Consider the following 22,627-nt stretch of genomic DNA (forward strand, 5'->3'; position numbering starts at 1 on the left):
TCTGACTGTGAAATTAGAAACATGTACCTTACCATTTTCAGTAGTCTTATCTTTGCCTCTACATTTTAAATGGTTAGAAATGTTGAAGTTATCAAGATTTTAAATTGTTACTTGTTTTTCACCTAACTAAAATGTCCTTACACTATAGAATTGTTTCATAGTGAGGAGCCTTGAACTACAACTGCAATTGTCATAGTGTAATTGGCAGATCCGTTCAAATGAAAGTAAGTATCAAAGCCATCAAGCCAAAACTGACACCGGCTAAACTTCTAACAATTTTGGTAAGAGCAAACAATGAAATGAACTGTCCCTTCAGCAGAGAACCCTCAGCTTCTTGTTCCATATTTTTCATAGCAATAACTTTGGCATAGACAGAAAAAAATGAAATCAGTTATCAACTTTCTTGAACACAAAATTAAGAAGTGATCACTCAAAACAGCACCAAAAGGTGTGCACCCTTTATTTGGCTCTGAGTTTCACCACTACTGCCATCTAATGCTTAAAAGCTAGATTTAATGACCGTATCCAAAAGTTCATGATGTGTACACCAGGTTCAATAGGGTTCCTAATAGATTCAGTATGCCCCTTTCTTTAATGAAACATGATCATTTCACTGTTTATTTTAAGCAGATGGTAAGTCATGGGAGTAATCAACATGATTGAGATATTAAGAAAATGGGAAAAAAAATCCTAGTAACATTTACTGAAAAAGTAAAACTAATTCTACCATAACTCAAATGACTAATCTATAATTTTTAAATACTGTTCTGGAGGTATTTCAAAATAAGAAAACTTCCCATTTGACTATGGAAATGTTATCAATACTCAAGATTTGACTGTCTTTATTTTGAAACTTTCTAATTCTTGTTAATGAAGAGAAAAAAACAGAAAACTGAAGTCCTACAAGATCAAAACCCATAAATCCCCAATTTTCATCATTAAAACTGTCCAATTATTTTTAAACTTAGCTCATGATTTCAAAGATACATATTTACATTTTCTGAGTACCTGGAAATGACTATGCTACTGGGAGAGCATTTTTTTCCCCGCTCTCTTATAAGCAGAAGTAAATTAAACTTAGTTATTATAGATCTACTGAAAACAGAATTTATTTATAGGCCCTTTTCTAAATTCTTCTCCCTGCCTCCAGTTCACCTAAAAAAAAAAAAAATAGACCAATCATCATGACTTATCTGCAAAGCAGAATTAGACATATGTTTCAGGCATCAGAGCCTAAAATAATCTATATTAACAGTTGAAGATGAAAGCTGAACTGTCCTTACTTATGTTCAGCCTCTACCTTTCCTTCTGTTCTTCCCTCTAATATGAAATCTGCAGTAGGTCTGTCCATGAGGTTCTTGGCTCTATCTTCTTTGTATTTTAATCTAAAAATCCAATCTTAAAACAACTTGTACCAACTGATGTCCTAGCACTCCCTTCTCCTTTTCTCATGCAATAAAATAAATTTCTGTAAATGAAGAAATGACACTAGTAATAAATATCTGAAACATCACCTTGTTTATTGGACTTACTCATTAGAAAGAAACTCTATGATACACACTACATGCATAGCTTCCTATCTTTTAAGAATTGCAGATGTTTCAAATGTACATAAAATTTATTTTAAATATTAATTTATTTTATAAAATTCTCTCTCATGAGTTATCAGGCAGCATTAAGGCTAAAACCACATAGATTCTTGAACTCCAAACGGCTGAGTTTCTGGAGATCTTGCTGCAATCAAACACGACATTCAGAACACATGAAAATTAGGCCACCATTTAAGAATACCTACTTACACTGTCACTTGAGTTCAGGCAACGTATTAAACAACAACAACACACACACACCCCTCCCCGAGTATCTCACATTAAGACCTATCTTCCTCTGTTTCAGGACTTCAGAAAAAAACCCAGAATTTTGACATATCTAAGTATCCTTAGGTGATACTTAAAGAAACATAAAGTGCTCAGTACCCGTCAGAGGAACTACCAATAAACCTAAATGTAGGTTTTCAGGTTTGAAAAATGTGAATGGTACAGCCTGAGACTTTTTTCTCCTTGTTTTTTGTGGTTTTGACATTTTGCAACTAATGACCAAACTCAAGATTTGACTGATCTGAACTCCAGCTAAGATGACCGTTTTCTCACTAACTTCAACGTACTCTCAATTCTGTTCTCTGTCTGCTATATGAAACATGCCACAACAACAAATGATTGCTTTTGGGCTTACTAATGGCTTTTCTACACTTGGCTTCTTCTTCTTGCCATAAATCAAGTTTCAAGTGACAGTAGCTTTTTGCAAAAAAATCCCTGGCAACTTTTCAGCCTCTCAATTTGCTTTTCTTGAAAGTCATTTTGCTACAGGTATAATGAAGAGGATTCCCCAGATAGTCTTCTTCCTTATCTATACAGCCAAAACCCAAATAAATCTCTGTGTGAACATTAAGATAGAGGTTGTCTATACAGATTTGTTTATCTTAGGAGCTGGGCTGATAATGCCATTTAAGACAAGATGATATATTTTATTAAAATAAATTACAGGCCTAGTGAAAACATGGCAGTGCAACAGCTGAAACAATGGAATATGTGGGAGCTAAGATGAGCTTTTGAGCTTGGTACTAAGCTAGAAGCAGTGAATTTCAAATGATTAAATAGAAAATGTACTTTATAACTGCCATTCATAGCAGTGATCATAAAAAATTGATTTCTTTACAAGGATATTCACAGTAATGAAGAACAGTTCTTAGCCAACTTAGATGGGATACAAAAATATGGCTGTACTGTTCCAGGACAAATTTTGAAAGGCAGGGAATATGAATGAGCACAGAAAGAACAAGACTATTCCATGTTCAGATAAAAAACTTACATTGATTGAAAATTAAGGGAATTGTGAAGCTAACATGTTTAGCATTCCCCTTTAGGTGATCTTTTTTAATTACTGTGAAATAGAGAATAGAATAGCATAGAATAGAATAGAATAGAACAGAACAGAACAGAATAGAATAGAATAATTTCAGTTGGAAGGGACCTACAACAATCCAACTGCCCTGACCACTTCAGAGCTGTCCAAAACTTTAAGCACATTATTAAGGGCATTGTCCAAATGCCTCTTAAACACTGACAGGCTTGGGGCATTGACCACCTCTCGAGGAAGCCTGTTTCAGGGTTTGACCACCCTCTTGGTAAAGAAACGCTTCCTGATATCCACTCTAAACCTCCCCTGACACAGCTTTGAACCATTCCCACGCGTCCTATCACCAGATCCCAGGGGGAAGAGATCAGCACCTCCCTCTCCACTTCCCCTCCTCAGGAAGCCTTGGAGAGCAATGAGGTCGCCCCTCAAACTCCTTTTCTCCAAACTGGACAAGCCCAAAGTCCTTAGACGCTCCTCATAGGACATGCCTTCCAGCCCTTTCACCAGCTTTGTTGCCCTCCTCCAGACGCATTCAAGTACCTTCACATCCTTCTTAAATTGTGGGGCCCAGAACTGTACACAGTACTCAAGGTGACGCTGCACCGACACTGAATACAGAGGGATGATCACCTCCTTTGACCTATATATACTGTTATATATGTTATACTATATGTTATATTTGTTATATGTTACACGTTATACATTGTTTGTTGCACCTCAGGATGCGGTCTGCCCTCTTGGCTGCCAGGGCACACTGCTGACTCATACTGAGCCTGCTATGAACCAGCACCCCCAGATCCCTTTCTGCAGGGCTGCTCTCCAGCCACTCCTCTCCCAGTTTAGATTTGTGCCTGGCACTACTCAGTCCCAGGTGCAGAGTCCAGCATTTCAACTTGTAAATTTCATCCTATTAATCATAGCCTAATGCTCCAATCTATCTAGATCCCTCTGCAAGGCATCTTGTCCCTCGAGAAAGCCAACAGCACCTCCCAGTTTGGTATCATCAGCAAACTTGCTAATGGTGCATTCAACTCCTGCATCCAGATCATTGATAAAAATATTGAACAGAACTTCCCTAGAATTGAGCCCTGAGGAACACCACTGGTGACTGGTCACCAGCCAGATGTAGCCCCATTCACTACAACCCTCTGAGCTCTGCCCTTCAGCCAGTTCCTCACCCGGGCACCGTGAATCCACTCATCCCACAGCTGGGCAACTTGTCCAGAAGGATGCTGTGAGAGACAAAAACCTTACTAAAATCCAGAAAAACTACATCCACCGCCTTCCCTTCATCCACTAGATGGGTGACCTTATCATAGAAGGATATCAAATTAGTTAAACAGGACTTTCCCTTTGTGAACCCATGCTGACTGTGCCTGATGATTGCATTATTCTTTAAACGCCTTTCAGTAGTACCCAGTATGATCTTCTCCATAATTTTTCCAGGAACTGAGGTTAGACTAACAGGTCTGTAGTTCCCTGAGTCTTCCCTCACGCCCTTCTTGTAAATTAGAATAACATTGGCTGGCTGCCAGTCAAGAGGGACCTCCCCAGACTCCCAAGACCTTTGCAAAATGATCAGGAGGGGTCCTGCTGTAACAATAATGACAATAATTCAGATAATAACAATAATTCAGATATGCACCGTTAAGGCAGTATCTCCTGAAATATGTCAGTATTATGAAAGACCACAGTGTCGTAAGCCAAGATTCAGGTGCATTGACAGGCCTAATGAAAAATCTGCCTCTAATCAGTGCTTTTTGACTGTATTTGACTGAAAAGCTTATTGAAATGCTTCCACTTGAATAATTACCTCATTATTCTCTATTGATTGTCATATCAAGCATTTACTGACACTGTACGTCACAGTGTACGTCACAAGATGCATTCAATATAAACAAAAGTGCTAAAATGCTACTATTACTATCTAACATTGTACATCACAGTAGATTCGTTGTAGTAGTTTTACAGTAAATCATTTTAATGGAATAATTTAAATCACAGTGGACTTAAGTCACAATTTTGCACACGATTTATCTGTTTGTAAGTGAAGACAAAGAAATTCCATTTGCTACTGAACTAGTGAGTGGTAACTTTATTAATGCACCTTTGCTACAAAGATAAATGGAACAGTAGTAAGTCAGCTGCAGAACTTCACGTCAGTTTACAGGAAGCATTGAAATACCTGAAGTGATATATAACATAACAGGATTTTATATCCTGCCTAAGCCTTAGACTATTCATAAAAGTTTCTCCCTCCCATAGAGCCACTTAAATCACAGTCCTTTCAACCCTCTACCACACTAATGCAATGAAACCTCCTTTGCTTTGTTGCATCAATCAAAAGTCATTGCTTCAGAATTGTTTTATTACTAGTCCTAACAATCAAAATAATTTTGCTTTGACAAGATCCATTGAATTTAAGCTTCCTTTTAATGTTTATGTTTGCCAAAAATATTTTAAATACTTTTGTATGTATTTTTTTTAGCTTTTGCTTCCTATGTCAAATATTTGAAAACTTAACAATCACAGTAATAAATACTACTTTCTAACCTATTGCCAGGCTAAGCAAGCTGAAGTATTACATAAGCTTTCTTTAATTTCTAAATTACATTTTCAGATATATGTGAAAAAGCATTCTTACTAGGCTTTTTCTGTATTTGAAGATTAGTACTTATTACATTAAAATGGATTTAATTTTACTGTCACTTCAGTATACTAGTGTCAAACACGTCCTACATTTCAGCAAACATTTCTGTCATCCTAATGGTGCACTTGATAAGACATGAGTGTTCACAGAAACCACTAGCCTGGAAAGCTGAAGACAGATCTACTACCTGAATGTCTTTTTCTAGTAATTGCCTTGGTTTTATTATGCTATATTAGACATCTCATATGAATATTTGCTGTGATAACAATTAAATTGAAACTATCAAGCTGCTAATACCACTGGGTTCCTTACAGATATGCTGACATTGTCAGGGGTTAAGCAACTAATCATCATATCATCTCCTCAAACAGATAATCTCTAGAATTATGTTATTTTTTTTAATCAATATGAAATATTGACATGAAAAAATTCCCTAGAATTCTCCTGTTGACTTTACTTTCATGTTGTGCAGTAATGACAATTTCATTGCTAATTAATATCATAAAAGTCTGTTAAGTAAGTGGACATACAGATAGATAAATTACATGCAGAATTGAGGCCACAGATTACAACAACAGGAAACATCGCATTTGATTAATTGCATTGGCTTTCATTAAGGCATTGACTTCGAGACAGTGGTTTTAGGCCATTGAACAATGAAACCTTGCATAATCTTAAACCCTGACACTGAACCAACAGGACTCTACACAAGGCCAAGGGCCTTAAATGCATGCATAACAACTAATCCCTGGAAAAGTGACTGCATTCTAAAAATTCTTGGTGTAAGAAAAACTCTTTTGTATTTATTTTTTGTATCAACTAAAATAGAAAAATGGCCCACCATTTTACAAATAGATAAAAAAATAACACAATGCAAATCTGAATAAAAGTTTTATTTAAATTGAATTACCTTACATCCCAGCAGAAAGTGGAAAAAGTTAGATTTTTTTATGTACGTACATAAACACATAGCACTGCAAAATATCAAAATTATAGCACAGAAGTCTAAAAAAACCCTATCCTTATTCAGGACAGCTAGCAGTTGTACACATAGTTAAAGCTCCATCTTTTCTTGTAAAGATCATTCGTAATATCACATCTGTGTGCTGCTTATACCTGGGTCAGTGTCCTGGTTTCGGCAGGGATAGAGTTAATTTCCTTCCTAGTAGCTGGTACAGTGCTGTGTTTTGGATTTAGGGTGAGAACAATGTTGATAACACACCCATGTTTTAGTTGTTGCTAGGTAGTGTTTACACTAGTCAAGGACTTTTCAGCTTCCCATGCTCTACTGACTGAACAGGCTGGAGGTGCACAAGAAGCTGGGAGGGGGCACAGCCAGGACAGCTGACCGAAACTGGCCAAAGGGATATTCCATACCATGTGACGTCATGCTCAGTATATAAAGCTGGGGGAAGAAGAAGGAAGGGGGGGACGTTTGGAGTGATGGCGTTTGTCTTCCCAAGTAACCGTTACGCGTGATGGAGCCCTGCTTTCCTGGAGATGGCTGAACACCTGCCTGCCCATGGGAAGTAGTGAATGAATTCCTTGTTTTGCTTTGCTTGCGTGTGTGGCTTTTGCTTTACCTATTAAACTGTCTTTATCTCAACCCATGAGTTTTCTCACTTTTACCCTTCCGATTCTCTCCCCCATCCCACCGGGGGGGAGTGAGCGAGCGACTGCGTGGTGCTTAGTTGCCGGCTGAGGTTAAACCACGACAGTCCTTTTTGGCGCCCAACGTGGGGCTCGAAGGGTTTGAGATAATAACAGGTTAACCGGAGCGTATTAAAGAACTTATATCTGTTAGTAGTTGTGGGTCACAATGTTGGTTTCTCTGTTCTCAATATTGATTTGTATAATCTGCATCGCGCTCTTTTTCCTGCTGTACATGTTAAAGATTGGTGTTGGGTTTTGCAGTTTGCTGTGGTCTGCAGTGAATAGTAATGTCTCGCTTGTGAGGTTTGTTTTTAGAACATTGACCTTGACATTAGTGTGGTATGTAAACTTCGCAATGAAGCCGTTACTGTACCACGGAGATCATTTCGTGGAGACAACTAGCAATTGCAGTAACTTTTCTGAGAGTTTTTTTACGGAGGAAATACAGAATGGCAGGGTCACTACCTTCTTCTATAATGTTTCCTCCTTCATTACAGTAATTTTTCAGTATTTTGAACATCCTTGGGCAGTTAAGATACTTCTATTAATACTTCTTGGGAATACTGTTTCGGTTTTGTCTAAAGTTGGTAAGCAATTTAAGAATATCATCCAGAGATCTGCCCCAAGGCTGAATAATTATGAGTGGCAGGGTGTGTGGGACAAGATGGGCAAGTACCTAGGCCAATGGGCACCCCCAGTGTTTTGGAACTTCACCCCTGAGCAAGTGCAGAATCCTGAAAAGTTAGTAGAATATTTGGAAAAAGTATGCTGTCACCCTGGCAACTCCAGAGAGATGCAGCTCATTGCAACGTGCTGGGGCCTGGCCCATGCCTACCGAGCCCTGTTCAACACCATTCAGTGCCCTCAAAGGGAAGGGAAGGTCTCTGGCTCTGACAGTAAAACGACACGCACTGCGGCCACTCAGACCCGGGCAACGCGCCCTGCGGCCACTCCGACCCCAGCGACAGGCCGTGCAGCCACTCAGACCCCGGCAACAGGCCCTGCGGCCACTCAAACCCGGGCAACACGCACTACGACCACTCCAACCCCAGCGACATGCACTACGGCCACTCAGACCCCGGCGACATGCACTGCGGCCACTCCAATCCCGGCGACATGCACTGCAGCCACTCAGACCCCGGCGACATGCACTGCGGCCACTCAGACCCCGGCGACATGCACTGCGGCCACTCCAATCCCGGCGACATGCACTGCAGCCACTCAGACCCCGGCGACATGCACTGCGGCCACTCAGACCCTGGCGACATGCACTGCGGCCACTCCAATCCCGGTGACACGCACTTGCACTGCAGTCACTCAGACCCCGGCGACAGGCCCTGCGGCCACTCAGACTCCGGTGACATGCACTTGCACTGCAGTCACTCAGACCCCGGCAACAGGCCCTGCGGCTACTCGGACTCCGGTGACATGCACTTGCACTGCGACCACTCCAACCCCGGCAACAGGCCCTGTGGCTGAACCAAAGAACCAGCCTGTGCCGGTATCAGTCGCCCCTGTACACAAGAAGAAATTTTGGAAGCGGAAGTCGGCTCGTTTAGTAAGGGAGGAAGAAGCTGCTTCTAAAAGGGAACCGGAGGAAGAACTGTACGAGTACCCTGGAGAAGGGCCATCACGAGAACGGGAGGAGGAGACCCGGCCGTTGATCGGGGAGGAGGAAGAGGAAGAACTCATAAACGAGGCAGTGACCACCCGATCTCTATCCCTGAGTGAGCTGCGAGATATACGAAAAGATTTCAGCCGTCGTCCAGGCGAGCATATTGTCACCTGGCTGCTCCGATGCTGGGATAATGGGGCCAGTAGCCTGGAATTAGAGGGTAGGGAAGCCAAGCAGCTGGGATCCCTTTCTAGGGAAGGGGGCATTGATAAAGCAATTGGAAAAGGGACACGTATCCTCAGCCTTTGGAGGCGACTCTTGTCAAGCGTGAAGGAAAGGTATCCCTTTAAGGAAGATGTCATATGTCGCCCAAGCAAGTGGGCCACCATGGAGAAGGGTATCCAGTTTCTGAGAGAATTAGCTGTGCTGGAGGTGATTTATGGTGACCTGAACAATAAACAACTATCCAAAGATCCAGACGAAGTCAAGTGCACACGACCCATGTGGCGGAAGTTTATAAGGAGCTCACCATCGTCATACGCCAATTCATTGGCAGTGATGACCTGGAAAGATGGAGAGGAACAAACAGTGGATGAATTGGCTAGTCAACTCCGGCAATACGAGGAAAGTCTTTCTTCCTCCATCGTCTCGGCTGTGGAGAAACTGTCCGAAAAACTGTCCCGGGAGATCCAGCAACTCAGAGAGGATAGGTCCTACTCCTCACCTGTACGGACCAGTATCTCGGCTATTAGAAGTAAGCGTTCTTTTGCTCAAGAGAGAGAATATAAAGGGTACACACCACGGGGCACCCTATGGTTTTATCTGCGTGACCACGGAGAGGACATGAGGAAGTGGGATGGGAAACCTACCGCAGCCCTAGGGGCACGGGTACGCGAATTGCAAGGGAAAACAATCACAGAAAGAGGTTCTTCCAGGAAAATTGCTGCTCCAGTTTCCAGCGGGCAGTTCCCCAGAGAGAGCAGAAGGGCTGATCTTACTCTTGATCTTAATGAAGAAACTTCTGACCCGTACGTACAAGAAATGAGAAATGAGTACTGTGATGAGGATTAGAGGGGCCCTGCCTCCAGCCAGGCGGAGGAAAGGGACAACCGGGTTTACTGGACTGTGTGGATTCGGTGGCCTGGCACGTCAGACCCACAGAAGTATAAGGCTCTGGTAGACACCGGTGCACAGTGTACCCTAATGCCATCAAGCTATATAGGGGCAGAACCCATCTGTATTTCTGGGGTGACGGGGGGATCCCAACAGCTAACTGTATTGGAAGCCGAAGTGAGTTTAACTGGGAACGGGTGGCAGAAGCACCCCATTGTGACTGGCCCAGATGCTCCGTGCATCCTTGGCATAGACTACCTCAGGAGAGGGTATTTCAAGGACCCAAAAGGGTACCGGTGGGCTTTTGGTATAGCTGCCTTGGAGATGGAGGAAATTAAACAGCTGTCCACCTTGCCTGGTCTTTCGGAGGACCCTTCTGTTGTGGGGTTGCTGAAGGTCGAAGACCAACAAGTGCCAATTGCTACCACCACAGTGCACCGGCGGCAATATCGCACCAACCGAGACTCCCTGATTCCCATCCATAAGCTGATTCGTCGACTGGAGAGCCAAGGAGTGATCAGCAAGACCCGCTCACCCTTTAACAGTCCCATATGGCCAGTGCGGAAGTCTAATGGAGAGTGGAGACTAACAGTAGACTATCGTGGCCTAAATGAAGTCACGCCACCGCTGAGTGCTGCTGTGCCAGACATGCTAGAACTTCAATACGAACTGGAGTCAAAGGCAGCCAAGTGGTATGCCACAGTTGATATTGCTAATGCGTTTTTCTCAATCCCTTTGGCAGCAGAGTGCAGGCCACAGTTTGCTTTCACTTGGAGGGGCGTTCAGTACACCTGGAACCGACTGCCCCAGGGGTGGAAACACAGCCCTACCATTTGCCATGGACTAATCCAGACTGCACTAGAACAGGGTGGAGCTCCAGAACACCTGCAATACATTGATGACATCATTGTGTGGGGCAACACAGCAGGAGAAGTTTTTGAAAAAGGGAAGGAAATAGTCCAAATCCTGCTGAAGGCCGGTTTTGCCATTAAACAAAGTAAGGTCAAGGGACCTGCACAGGAGATCCAATTTTTAGGAATAAAATGGCAAGATGGACGTCGTCAGATCCCAATGGATGTGATCAACAAAATAACAGCCATGTCTCCACCAACTAGCAAAAAGGAAACACAAGCTTTCTTAGGCGTCGTGGGTTTTTGGAGAATGCACATTCCAAATTACAGTCTGATTGTAAACCCTCTCTATCAAGTGACCCGAAAGAAGAACGATTTCAAATGGGGCCCTGAGCAACGACAAGCTTTTGAACAAATTAAACGGGAGATAGTTCATGCAGTAGCCCTGGGGCCAGTCCGGGCAGGGCAAGAGGTAAAAAATGTGCTCTATACTGCAGCCGGGGAGAACGGCCCTACCTGGAGCCTCTGGCAGAAAGCACCAGGGGAGACTCGAGGTCGACCCCTAGGGTTTTGGAGTCGGGGATACAGAGGATCCGAGGCCCGCTATACTCCAACTGAAAAAGAGATATTAGCAGCATATGAAGGGGTTCGAGCTGCTTCAGAAGTGATCGGCACTGAAGCACAGCTCCTCCTGGCACCACGACTGCCGGTGCTAGGCTGGATGTTCAGAGGGAGGGTCCCCTGTACACATCATGCAACTGATGCTACATGGAGTAAGTGGGTCGCACTGATCACACAACGGGCTCGAATAGGAAACCCCAGTCGCCCAGGAATCCTGGAAGTGATCATGGATTGGCCAGAGGGCAAAGATTTTGGAATATTGCCAGAGGAGGAGGTAACGCGTGCTGAAGAGGCCCCAATGTATAATGAACTACCAGAAAATGAGAAGCAATATGCCCTGTTCACTGATGGGTCCTGTCGTCTTGTGGGAAAACATCGGAGGTGGAAAGCTGCTGTATGGAGTCCTATGCGACAAGTTGTAGAAACTGCTGAAGGAGAAGGTGAATCAAGCCAATTTGCAGAAGTAAAGGCCATCCAGCTGGCTTTAGACATTGCTGACCGAGAAAAGTGGCCAGTGCTCTATCTCTATACTGACTCATGGATGGTGGCAAATGCCCTGTGGGGGTGGTTGCAGCAATGGAAGCAGAGCAACTGGCAGCGCAGAGGCAAACCCATCTGGGCTGCCGCATTGTGGCAAGATATTGCTGCCCGGGTGGAGAACCTGGTTGTAAAAGTCCGTCACGTAGATGCTCACGTACCCAAGAGTCGGGCCACTGAAGAACATCAAAATAACCAGCAGGTGGATCAGGCTGCTAAGATTGAAGTGGCTCAGGTGGATCTGGACTGGCAACATAAGGGTGAATTATTTCTAGCTCGGTGGGCCCATGACACCTCAGGCCACCAAGGAAGAGATGCAACATATAGATGGGCTCGTGATCGAGGGGTGGACTTGACCATGGACACTATAGCCCAGGTTATCCATGAATGCGAAACATGCGCTGCAATCAAACAAACCAAGCGGTTAAAGCCTTTTTGGTATGGAGGACGATGGTTGAAATATAAATATGGGGAGGCCTGGCAGATCGATTATATCACACTCCCACAAACCCGCCAAGGCAAGCGCCACGTGCTTACAATGGTGGAGGCAACCACCGGATGGCTGGAAACATATCCTGTGCCCCATGCCACCGCCCAGAACACTATCCTGGGCCTTGAAAAGCAAGTCCTATGGCGACATGGCACCCCAGAAAGAATTGAGTCAGACAATGGGAGTCATTTCCGAAACAACCTCATAGACACCTGGGCCAAAGAGCACGGCATTGAGTGGGTGTATCACATCCCCTATCATGCACCAGCCTCTGGGAAAATTGAACGATACAATGGACTGTTAAAGACTACACTGAGAGCAATGGGTGGCGGGACGTTCAAACATTGGGATACGCATTTAGCAAAGGCCACCTGGTTAGTCAACACGAGGGGATCTGCCAATCGAGCAGGCCCTGCCCAGTCAGAACTTTTACGTACTGTAGATGGGAATAAAGTTCCTGTAGTGCACATGAAAAATATGCTGGGGAAGACAGTCTGGGTTATTCCTGCCTCAGGCAGAGGCAAACCCATCCATGGGATTGCTTTTGCTCAAGGACCTGGGTGCACTTGGTGGATAATGCGGGAGGATGGGGAAGTCCGATGTGTACCTCAAGGGGATTTGATTTTGGGTGAGAATAGCCAATGATCTGAATTATGTGATGTTAAGTACTAATTATAGTTATAATAGTTATACTAATAATACACAGATATACTAATAATACTAATAATATTATATGCCATACTAATGTTATTACAATAAGAATCACCCAGACTAATGAAGAATAACTTCAGTGAAACCAAGCAAAGCACAGTGATGATGGTACCAGAACTGACTTCAACATGGAACAATCCAACACCACATACCATCTCCATTTTTCCTGCCCTGAAAGATTATTATGACAGATGGAGCCCGAAGTCATGGACTAAATGAACTCACCGAACATTTTAGAGGGATGGCCCACAGACGAAGGGAATGATATCTCTGTGTGTGTATATATATATATATATATATATATATATATATAAAGGGGTGGTGATTAATGAAAATGTAGTGGAAAATATGAGACTTGAGCATGACGCAGATGGTATAGAATAAGGGGTGGATATTGTCCTGGTTTCGGCAGGGATAGAGTTAATTTCCTTCCTAGTAGCTGGTACAGTGCTGTGTTTTGGATTTAGGGTGAGAACAATGTTGATAACACACCCATGTTTTAGTTGTTGCTAGGTAGTGTTTACACTAGTCAAGGACTTTTCAGCTTCCCATGCTCTACTGACTGAACAGGCTGGAGGTGCACAAGAAGCTGGGAGGGGGCACAGCCAGGACAGCTGACCGAAACTGGCCAAAGGGATATTCCATACCATGTGACGTCATGCTCAGTATATAAAGCTGGGGGAAGAAGAAGGAAGGGGGGGACGTTTGGAGTGATGGCGTTTGTCTTCCCAAGTAACCGTTACGCGTGATGGAGCCCTGCTTTCCTGGAGATGGCTGAACACCTGCCTGCCCATGGGAAGTAGTGAATGAATTCCTTGTTTTGCTTTGTTTGCGTGTGTGGCTTTTGCTTTACCTATTAAACTGTCTTTATCTCAACCCATGAGTTTTCTCACTTTTACCCTTCCGATTCTCTCCCCCATCCCACCGGGGGGGAGTGAGCGAGCGACTGCGTGGTGCTTAGTTGCCGGCTGAGGTTAAACCACGACAGTCAGTCTTTGAGGAACCGGATCAAAATGGTAACCTATTGTATACAGCAGGTCACGGCTCTTCAGAGTTAGGAAATTTCATTTTAATTCTGTGTTTACATCTCCTGATACTGGTTCTGCAAGGACAGAGACTGGCAGAAGAAATATTCCTCCTTCCCCTAGTAATTCCTTTTTCATTGTTCTCATTGTCACTTGTTTCCGACAGATTTCTGATGATTTGGGGATGACGGTCTGGGAAAAGCGACTGAATCATCATAGGTATCAATGAGTGGGAAAAAACTATAAACCAAACGTGTTTTAAAATTGATCTGCTCAGGATGGCTTAATTTGCATTTTCCAAGTGGTCAGCATGTACCCACTCTTGTTATCAAAAATGCCTATAACACTATATGCAGTCAGTAGATACTGGAGTGGGAATACCCAAATGGGGGTCATGCTAAAATTAGTCATTGAGCTGCTGACTGAAAATATTTAACAGGTGTACATTCTTAGCCAAAACTGTCTGGTGAAAAATTGTTTCAAGCTAAATAGAACTGCTCTGCTTTTGTCCGGTATTATTTCAATTCCTCTTCTTAGATCACAACAACTGTCAGACATCTATCTATGAACTAGTACCCACAAGTTTCTTTTCTTTCATAGATATATAATAAGAACAAGTAAGATCTAGCCTAGCCAGCTTACTGATTTCAAGCCAATGTTTATATCTTACGACCATCCATACTGCCCTATAAATGTCAGGCACAAATAATTTTCTACTACTGCTAATATTTCAAAAACTAAAATTCATCCTATGCACATGTACAAATATGTGAAACTGAACTGGATAATTTTATAGCATTGTACGTAAAACAGAAACTTGGCTGGATGAAATTCAGTGACACATGAAATTCAGCAAGGAATAGAAGGAAGAAAAATAAACCTTTACAAAGACATAATGGTAGCTGGTATTACTAGTTGACAGCAGGAAAACTTTCTCCATGTATGTTCATTGAGCAAATACAACTGAATAATGAATCATGTTATAAGAATATGTAGGACAACAAAGAGTTGAAAGAAACTTCATGAGTAAAAAAAAAATGTTTGTAGGGAATAAAGTTAGGACAGATTTCTCAAAAAAAATCTGATGACTATGGGTACCTTCGTAAGACATCTTAAAAGGTGTTGTAAGTTGAGCAGCCTACTCCTGGATTTTCCAAAGTAAATAATCTCTCAAAGTCTTGACTACAGGAATTTACATTGACAATCAAGAAATGTGGGATCGCTGCTTCACTTATTTTTTTAAAGTTACTGCTCTACTTTCTGGAAGAAGCTTTCTATTGTATAGATTTAAATTCATAATGACAGTAACAGATTCTTTATAATAAAATGGTGTGCAAGAAAAGGGAAAATTTGTACATTTAAAACTAAGAAAAAAAAGTGTAACCAAAATATTCACTGATTGAGAAGAAAAATATATTTGAGTGGAAATATAAAAAAGTATTAACTATAAAAAACATGAGGTGAGGCACTTGCCAGAAACTTCTTACAATAGTTATAACAGTTATTCAATCATTTTCATATATTTTAAATGACTACAAACATAGCTTTTTGAAGAACTACACAAAAGTCAACAATAGATAACTGTGAAATCAGTAAGATCAAGTGTATATCAACCTAGAAGTTGAACTGAATACCCTGCATCATATATTTACAGTAATAGACCCTTGTATGTTTACTGATTGTTACAGAATTTATAAGGTGCAGTATTTTCTAAACCATTAACATTAGTTACCACATATATGCCTGCACTGTAAAGGAACTTAAAACACACAGTAACTTAGAAGTCAGCCATGGGAAATGGACCACGTCTTTCACAACATTATTCTTTTGTATCTTGTTCTGGCTAGTGGTTAAATCTCATCACCCCATCTTTATAAAGATCAATAATTCATTAAGTATTTCAAATTATACTGCATGGAAGGCAAATGTTTTATTTGCCCAACATACATTTGCACACCCAAAGAAAATATTTCAAAATAGTTTCTAACGTTACAGCTAAATATTTCTAATGCTGTACTTGGTAAGCCATTTCAAGAAATCTGCATGCCATTCTATAACCACCTGTAAGGTTTTTTCCTAAGCTTATGTTGTATTGGCTACCTCTCTTTTTGTTTCACTATTTCACAAAATCCTTTTGTGTGACTGCCAAGCAGCTGTGTTTTGTTCCTTAATCTTCCTTGCACAGCTCCCCAGGAGAGACTTTACAACATAAACTGCAAAGTACCATTTTCACAGCAGGAACAACAGTGCTCCTCTTCAAAAAGAGGCATAATAAAAATAGGACTGTAATGAAGGAAGTTTGGGGGAAAGATACTCCTTTGGCTCTTCAAAAGTCTTCTCATGCAATATATGTTTGAGATAAATGTCTTTCCAGTGTATTAAGTTCTCGCACAGGTATTTTCTTGCTTCTTGTTTCTATTCATTCCACTTTCAAAAGCCTGTCCTACTAGCAGCCCCCTGGCAATAATCACTGTGACTATATAGCAAACAGTTAAGTCAGATAAACACTGGTATACATCGTTTATACAGCTCCAGCTGGAACACGGCAAATTTCTCCTACTGTGCAGCTAATACCCAGAATATGTACAGTCCTTCCTCCCATTTGTCTAGAAATGAGAGACATCCCACAGCACATTTTCCAGCATTATAGCCGTGCCACTCCATTTGTCTAATTTCCATGCCCTCAAAGATAGCTGTCCCAGATGACAGATTACTTCAAAATAGTTCCTTCCGATTTCAGTAGTACTGGGTACAGTGAAAATACAGAAATGAGCTTCTATTATCATTGAATCTATTGCTAGCAGCAGAAACCAAAAATGTAGCACCTTGGATTCATCATGTTTTTTGGGGTTTTTTTTGTTCTTGTTTTTTTTACACAGTGTGGAAATGTTCTGCACTTCTGAGTCTAATAAAAGTAATCTCTATCAATTATCTCAATCTCAATCTCTGTGTATCAATGGACAGGGAAACACTCTTCAGTAAATATTTCATTTTTTATTTTATGCAGCAATAACTGTTTGACATTAAATCAATCAGTTTCTAAAAAGCATAAAAAGGAATAACTGCCCTAGGCACTTCCCATAGAAATTTTACTTTAATTCTTCCATCCCTATACAGTGCCCATGCTACAAAGATGCTATATGTCAATATTTTTAGAATGCACAGTACGATCAACAATAATAGAGAAAACTGTGGGCTGAGAAAACAAACTGCCTTCTGCTTAAGTGACCTGTGTAGTCTCTCTACTTCCCGGACAGCAAAGAAAACAAAGTAAACAGCAATGAGAGTAGAATGTACTTAGGTATTCTGCTCTACTGGACCTTCTCCATCCTTACTTAAAACCTGCACTGTTCTGTGCTGCAGTCATATACCATCTCAGGAGGTAGTTGAAGCTAAGTTTCTTGAGGTCCTTATAGTCTTGGCAGAACTTTATCAAGGAATAATAATCAAAAAATCATTTAAAAAATGAAAAGTAGGATTCCTTAACATTAACAGCATGGAATTGTTGTTGTTCTCTCTACTAGAAAGAGGCATCTCATTTCCTCCTGAGCAATTTATATACTTGCATATGACACCAGAATCCTTTTTCTATAGTCTATGAAAAATGTCTGTTATCCACCATTTGCAAGACCAAAAAACAGAGTTAGCTGGCTTTAACAAGAAATGAATGGACAATAAAAGGAAAGCTATTCCATCTCTGATGTCTGCGGAGTATGGGAAGATCCTACACTTTACTGTCTTTCATTGCCTATGGAACACTGATAATTTTGAATTAAAGAATCAAAGCACTGTTCCACTCATTTGGTTCTCAGCAAAAATTTTCAAACAAAGAGCTCCAAAATAAATAGCATCGACTCCTCTTGCCTGGAAGGAGACTTCCAGACTTCACCTTACAAGCTTTGTTTCCCTTCAAATTCAGCATTTTCATGTGGGTGAATCTGTCCTGGAAAGCAGCCGCCTTCTTTATACACAGAAAATCAAAAGCAGTCGCCATTTATCTCAGACATTCACTCTTGGTCCAGACTGTCGCAATATTCAGCCTAGCAAGTAAAAGTTTAGCCTGGAACATTTCCTGATTTATTCTGGTAACAGAAAAAAGGCCCAAAGCTTTGGCTCTGTAAAGGCCTTGAAATGTTATCATCTGTGGCTACCTTTTCTGCCTTTTCTCCTTCTCACATTGTGAAGCTTCAACACCCAGAAGCTAAAGACTTCATTTATATTCATAGATCTTAGAGACCCAAGCACTACAGATTGGTCATAGTGTAAGAACCTAATGAAACAGCATAAAACTTGTAGTGCATAGAACTACTGTTACTACTGTCAGAAAAACTGACAAGTTTGGCTCTAAAAATATGGATATATTGGTAAAAATGTTGCTGTTCTGTGCTGCACAAATGATTTGTAGCAGTTAAACTGGATTTAGTGAAACAAAAAAACAAACAAACAAACAAAAATGAATATAGGTAGATACTTCAACTCCTGGGACCATCCTGATTTCACCAACGTCCCATATTAGGGTTGCAATACTTGTGGGTTGGATTGTGGGTAACCTCTGACTTCCTCCCCAGGGTGCCCTCTTGCAAGAGGCACAAATGCCAAGTTGGGCCTGTGATATCACCATTATGGAAAGATTTGAAGAACATATGAAAGTTATGTGTGTATCTTCTGCAATCCAGAGTCACACACATGCCCCACAGATGAGTAAAGCCTAAGTGGGCCACAGATCCAATTCACTCCACTCTGTTTTGCATTTGATTGTCTGTTAATTCCTGTTCACATCTATGATATATATTTATTCCTACAGCAGCTATGTGAGGCGCAGAGGCACTCTTTCCCACAAAGGCATAATCAGATGGAGTGTTTTCCACAAGGCTACTATTGCAGACTGTACAAGATGAAGATTTGTGTAAGTTTGCAAAGTAGAAGCCTATAATAGAACTACTTCTCTTCCAGGCTAATGCCCTTAGCAGTGAGTTATCCTTTGTCTTGGAAAGTAGTGTAGCAAGTCATTATAGCACTTCAAAATTTTAACCCTGCCAAAATTTCCTTACAATACCCTGTTACTCTGCATGGTCCTTGCTTTCTCTGATGTTACCCCTTTACCTAAATCTACAGTCCCAGTATGTTCATGAGTTCTCCTATGTGCCCAGTTTCAGATTAAATCCATAAATCTATTCCTGGGGCCAAAGTATATTCCAGCAGTTGCAAAAGCCATATGTACTGTGGCTGGAAACAACACACAATCCTTCATATTTCATATTTTAATTAGACAATTAATTTTTAATTAAAAATTAAATTGATTTAAATTTTAATCTCATAACTAGTAATGTACATGTTTTGTTCATCAGGCACTTGCATATGCATACCATTATGCATGGTTTTTAAAACAGGATCTGATGCTAGTGTTGTCTGAAGTAGCACTGAGCTATTTGAGTAAGAAATAGGCAGCAGAGCCACATACGCCTTACAAGAAATTGATTAAATAATCAAGAGGACAAGCAAAGAAACAGATCACATTTTACAGTCAGTCAGTTTTGACACTCAGACAACTCTTCTGCTTTTTTCAGCTGCTATGGCCCTCAGTAGAGAGATGAGGGCTCTTGCTTCTTCTCTACAAACCCCAAAATGAGAACTTTGGTTGGTTTAGAACACTATCTTTCAAAACACATGCATGCACATTTCAAGACCAGAGAGTCTTGTAAATACATTTCAAGAAACTCTGAAGACAAAGAATACCTCTTCCATCTGAGTTTTCACATTATTTTCGGTTTTTTTCCCACCCTCCTCCCTTTTCCCATCTCCCTTTAATTTACGAAATTTTTAATGCAGTATGAAAATGTCACTTTATGTTCATTTTCAACAATGTGGAAGCTGTGCATAAAAAGTGCTTCTATCAGTTAATAAAGGGAAAACCTTATCTTAGGGAGTTAAGAACAGGTCCATGGAGCTGTTAAAACACGAACCTAACTATCAGTCTTCCCATTTTCATTGACTAGACTGGGAAGAATTTTTAGAAGATAACAGAAGGAACAATCATGCCATTAGAGATAAGAACTTTAAATACTAAAAAGGTTTGCTTACACCAGGCTACCTCTAAGAAAAAAATATGTATGTACTTAGTGTTATTATTTGTTATATATGTACACAGTGTTGTTAGTTGACTTCAACAGTAATGCCAGGACTGTCCGTACTGATTAAAATAGCTAATAAAAGTATAGAAATAAATATTTTTCTTTTATTCTTCAGAGAAAACCAAGAGAAAAGAAACCTCCTTGTCACCCTACATTTGTTGGGATAGAAGGATAAAAAAAAAAAAATTACCTAACTCATGCATTTTACAAATTTTCTTCTAAATTCTGTAAAGCTGATTAATCATCTTCAATTCCTATAAACAGGTCCCTAGCAGTTAATTCTGCAAATCAAGTAACGCCATGTAATATCACAATACAAGACAGTAATCTTCAGTCATAAAAGCAACCCTGCAAACTGAAGAGTGTGATATTTCATTAAGTGTCTCCAAATCCAGTTTCCATTCATCTCCAGGTGACAGAATGAAACATTCAGGTCATTTTACTACTAGTATTTACTCCTCTGAGTATTATCTAGACAGTAGACTTAGGCAGTACATTCATATCCTCACCCCTGAAGGATAGTTGAAAAAAATTTTTTTTTGTTTAGTGTCTTCAAACACTTCTTGCTGAAGTGAGAATATAATTCAGGTGACATATATTTGAAATGGAAGAAGCCCTCCCCTTTTTTATGTGTTATATGTTGGGGGGAAAATCTTGTAGCAGCTTAACCGCATCTAAAGACCCCTTATGCAACTTTTCAAGGTCACTGTTAATTGGGCAAATTTCTGTGTAAATGCTGATCACACAAAGCTAAGCTACCCAGGGCAGCACTAAAATGTAAATCAAATGCATTCATAAAGCATTGGGTTTTGATCAATAATTGATATAATAATCTGTTGTGCATGGCACTCCTGTTTCACTCATTTCTTGTTTTCTTCATTCTAATCTGTCATACCTCACATAGATTACCATTTTATGGTCAAAAATCAGAAACACAATATTCAAGTATTATGTGAAAAAGTTTGTATTTAACAGCATCACGACTATAATAATGCCCATTTGAAAAGAACTTTTCTTAACCTTCCTGGGAGAAACCTCTCTTTTACAATAACATAGCACTTTCATCTCTATGAAGCAAATAGTTATGTTTAGAAAGAACCTACCACGTAAAACAGTGAGTCTCGTGGACACACTTATTTCGCCAACACTGTTGGAAGCCACACATTCATAAATAGCTTCATCTCGTGGCGTGCGCAGTGGTTGTATTCTGAGAACTGATCCAGATCCATCATCAAACTCTATTACCTATAGAAGGAAACAAAAGCTGTCACAGATGTTGTTACAAATGCCTGTCCCTCAGTTAATCTGTTCATGAACAGATACCTGCTGGTATTCATGTCGTCAAAGCCAGGTTCCTTTTTCAAATACACATACCAGGACAAATTCCACACAAATGCAAAAATGTTTAAGTAGCAATGCTTTGTAACATACATTGCTGTTCAGTGAGTATTCAATGGCTGCTCTAAGATAGTTTCAAGAAAAGACAGGATGAAAAACAAACAACAACCCCCCCCCCACCTAACAAGGGCTGTATGAAAGGATTTTGTAACTTCATGCTCTTTTACCCTGAAGTTCACCACCAATCTCTCTCCATTCTCTTAGTTTAAGTACTCTACTTTCAAATGCCAGTTACATTCGTTTTAATCGCTGCAGGCCATATTCCCACTCTACTCAAAGAGTGCAGTTCACTCATTCATTTAGCTCCATAGTGAAAAAGGGTCAGAAACTTCTGAACAACACAGGACTACTCAGTTTTGCTATGCATTTAACCCACAGAACGTAAGTAAATTTATCCAACAATGTATTAGAAAACATGTGACCAGTTAAGAGACTAAATAATAAGGCTAAACTTTAAGGTTTAGTTTTTAAATTGCAATAGTTACACAAGAAATATTAATCTTCATATGAGAAGGAATTAATTGAATGGCTCTTATTTCCTTCTTGTTCTGCAGTCAGAAACACATCAGATATTGGTGAGTACTGCAGCACTCCAGGCATTGGAAAAGCCTTGCTCATAAATAAGTAATATTATTAATCTACTTAATTGGCTTTTTTTAAAATTATTTGTCAATAATTTAATGTTATTACTACCATCAGGTAAATGGTACTTACCAAAAAAGAACAGTCACAATTATATATTTTTTTACAAAAATTAATATTTGGCCATAATCTATATATACATACACAAAACAATTTACATACATGCCTATTTGCACATATGCTTGTGTCTGTATGTCTAACTTACACACAAGTTATCTATTAGAACTCTATACTTGTTGAGAGTAAGAGAGAAATAAAGTACAGGGTTGGGAAC

The 22,627-nt window shown here is 40.6% G+C and overlaps 1 protein-coding gene across 1 annotated transcript in view; it reads right to left on the bottom strand.

Moving 5' to 3' along the window:
• Positions 1-22,627, bottom strand: part of PTPRD (protein tyrosine phosphatase receptor type D) — a 1,297,197-nt gene that overhangs the window by 201,687 nt on the left and 1,072,883 nt on the right. Inside the window, exon 10 of the mRNA XM_076363450.1 lies at positions 21,417-21,558. Coding sequence (XP_076219565.1) covers positions 21,417-21,558 — 142 coding nt within the window. The remainder of the gene's footprint in view (positions 1-21,416; positions 21,559-22,627) is intronic.

This window comes from Aptenodytes patagonicus, chromosome Z (genome assembly GCF_965638725.1).
Source record: "Aptenodytes patagonicus chromosome Z, bAptPat1.pri.cur, whole genome shotgun sequence".
Taxonomy (NCBI): domain Eukaryota; kingdom Metazoa; phylum Chordata; class Aves; order Sphenisciformes; family Spheniscidae; genus Aptenodytes; species Aptenodytes patagonicus.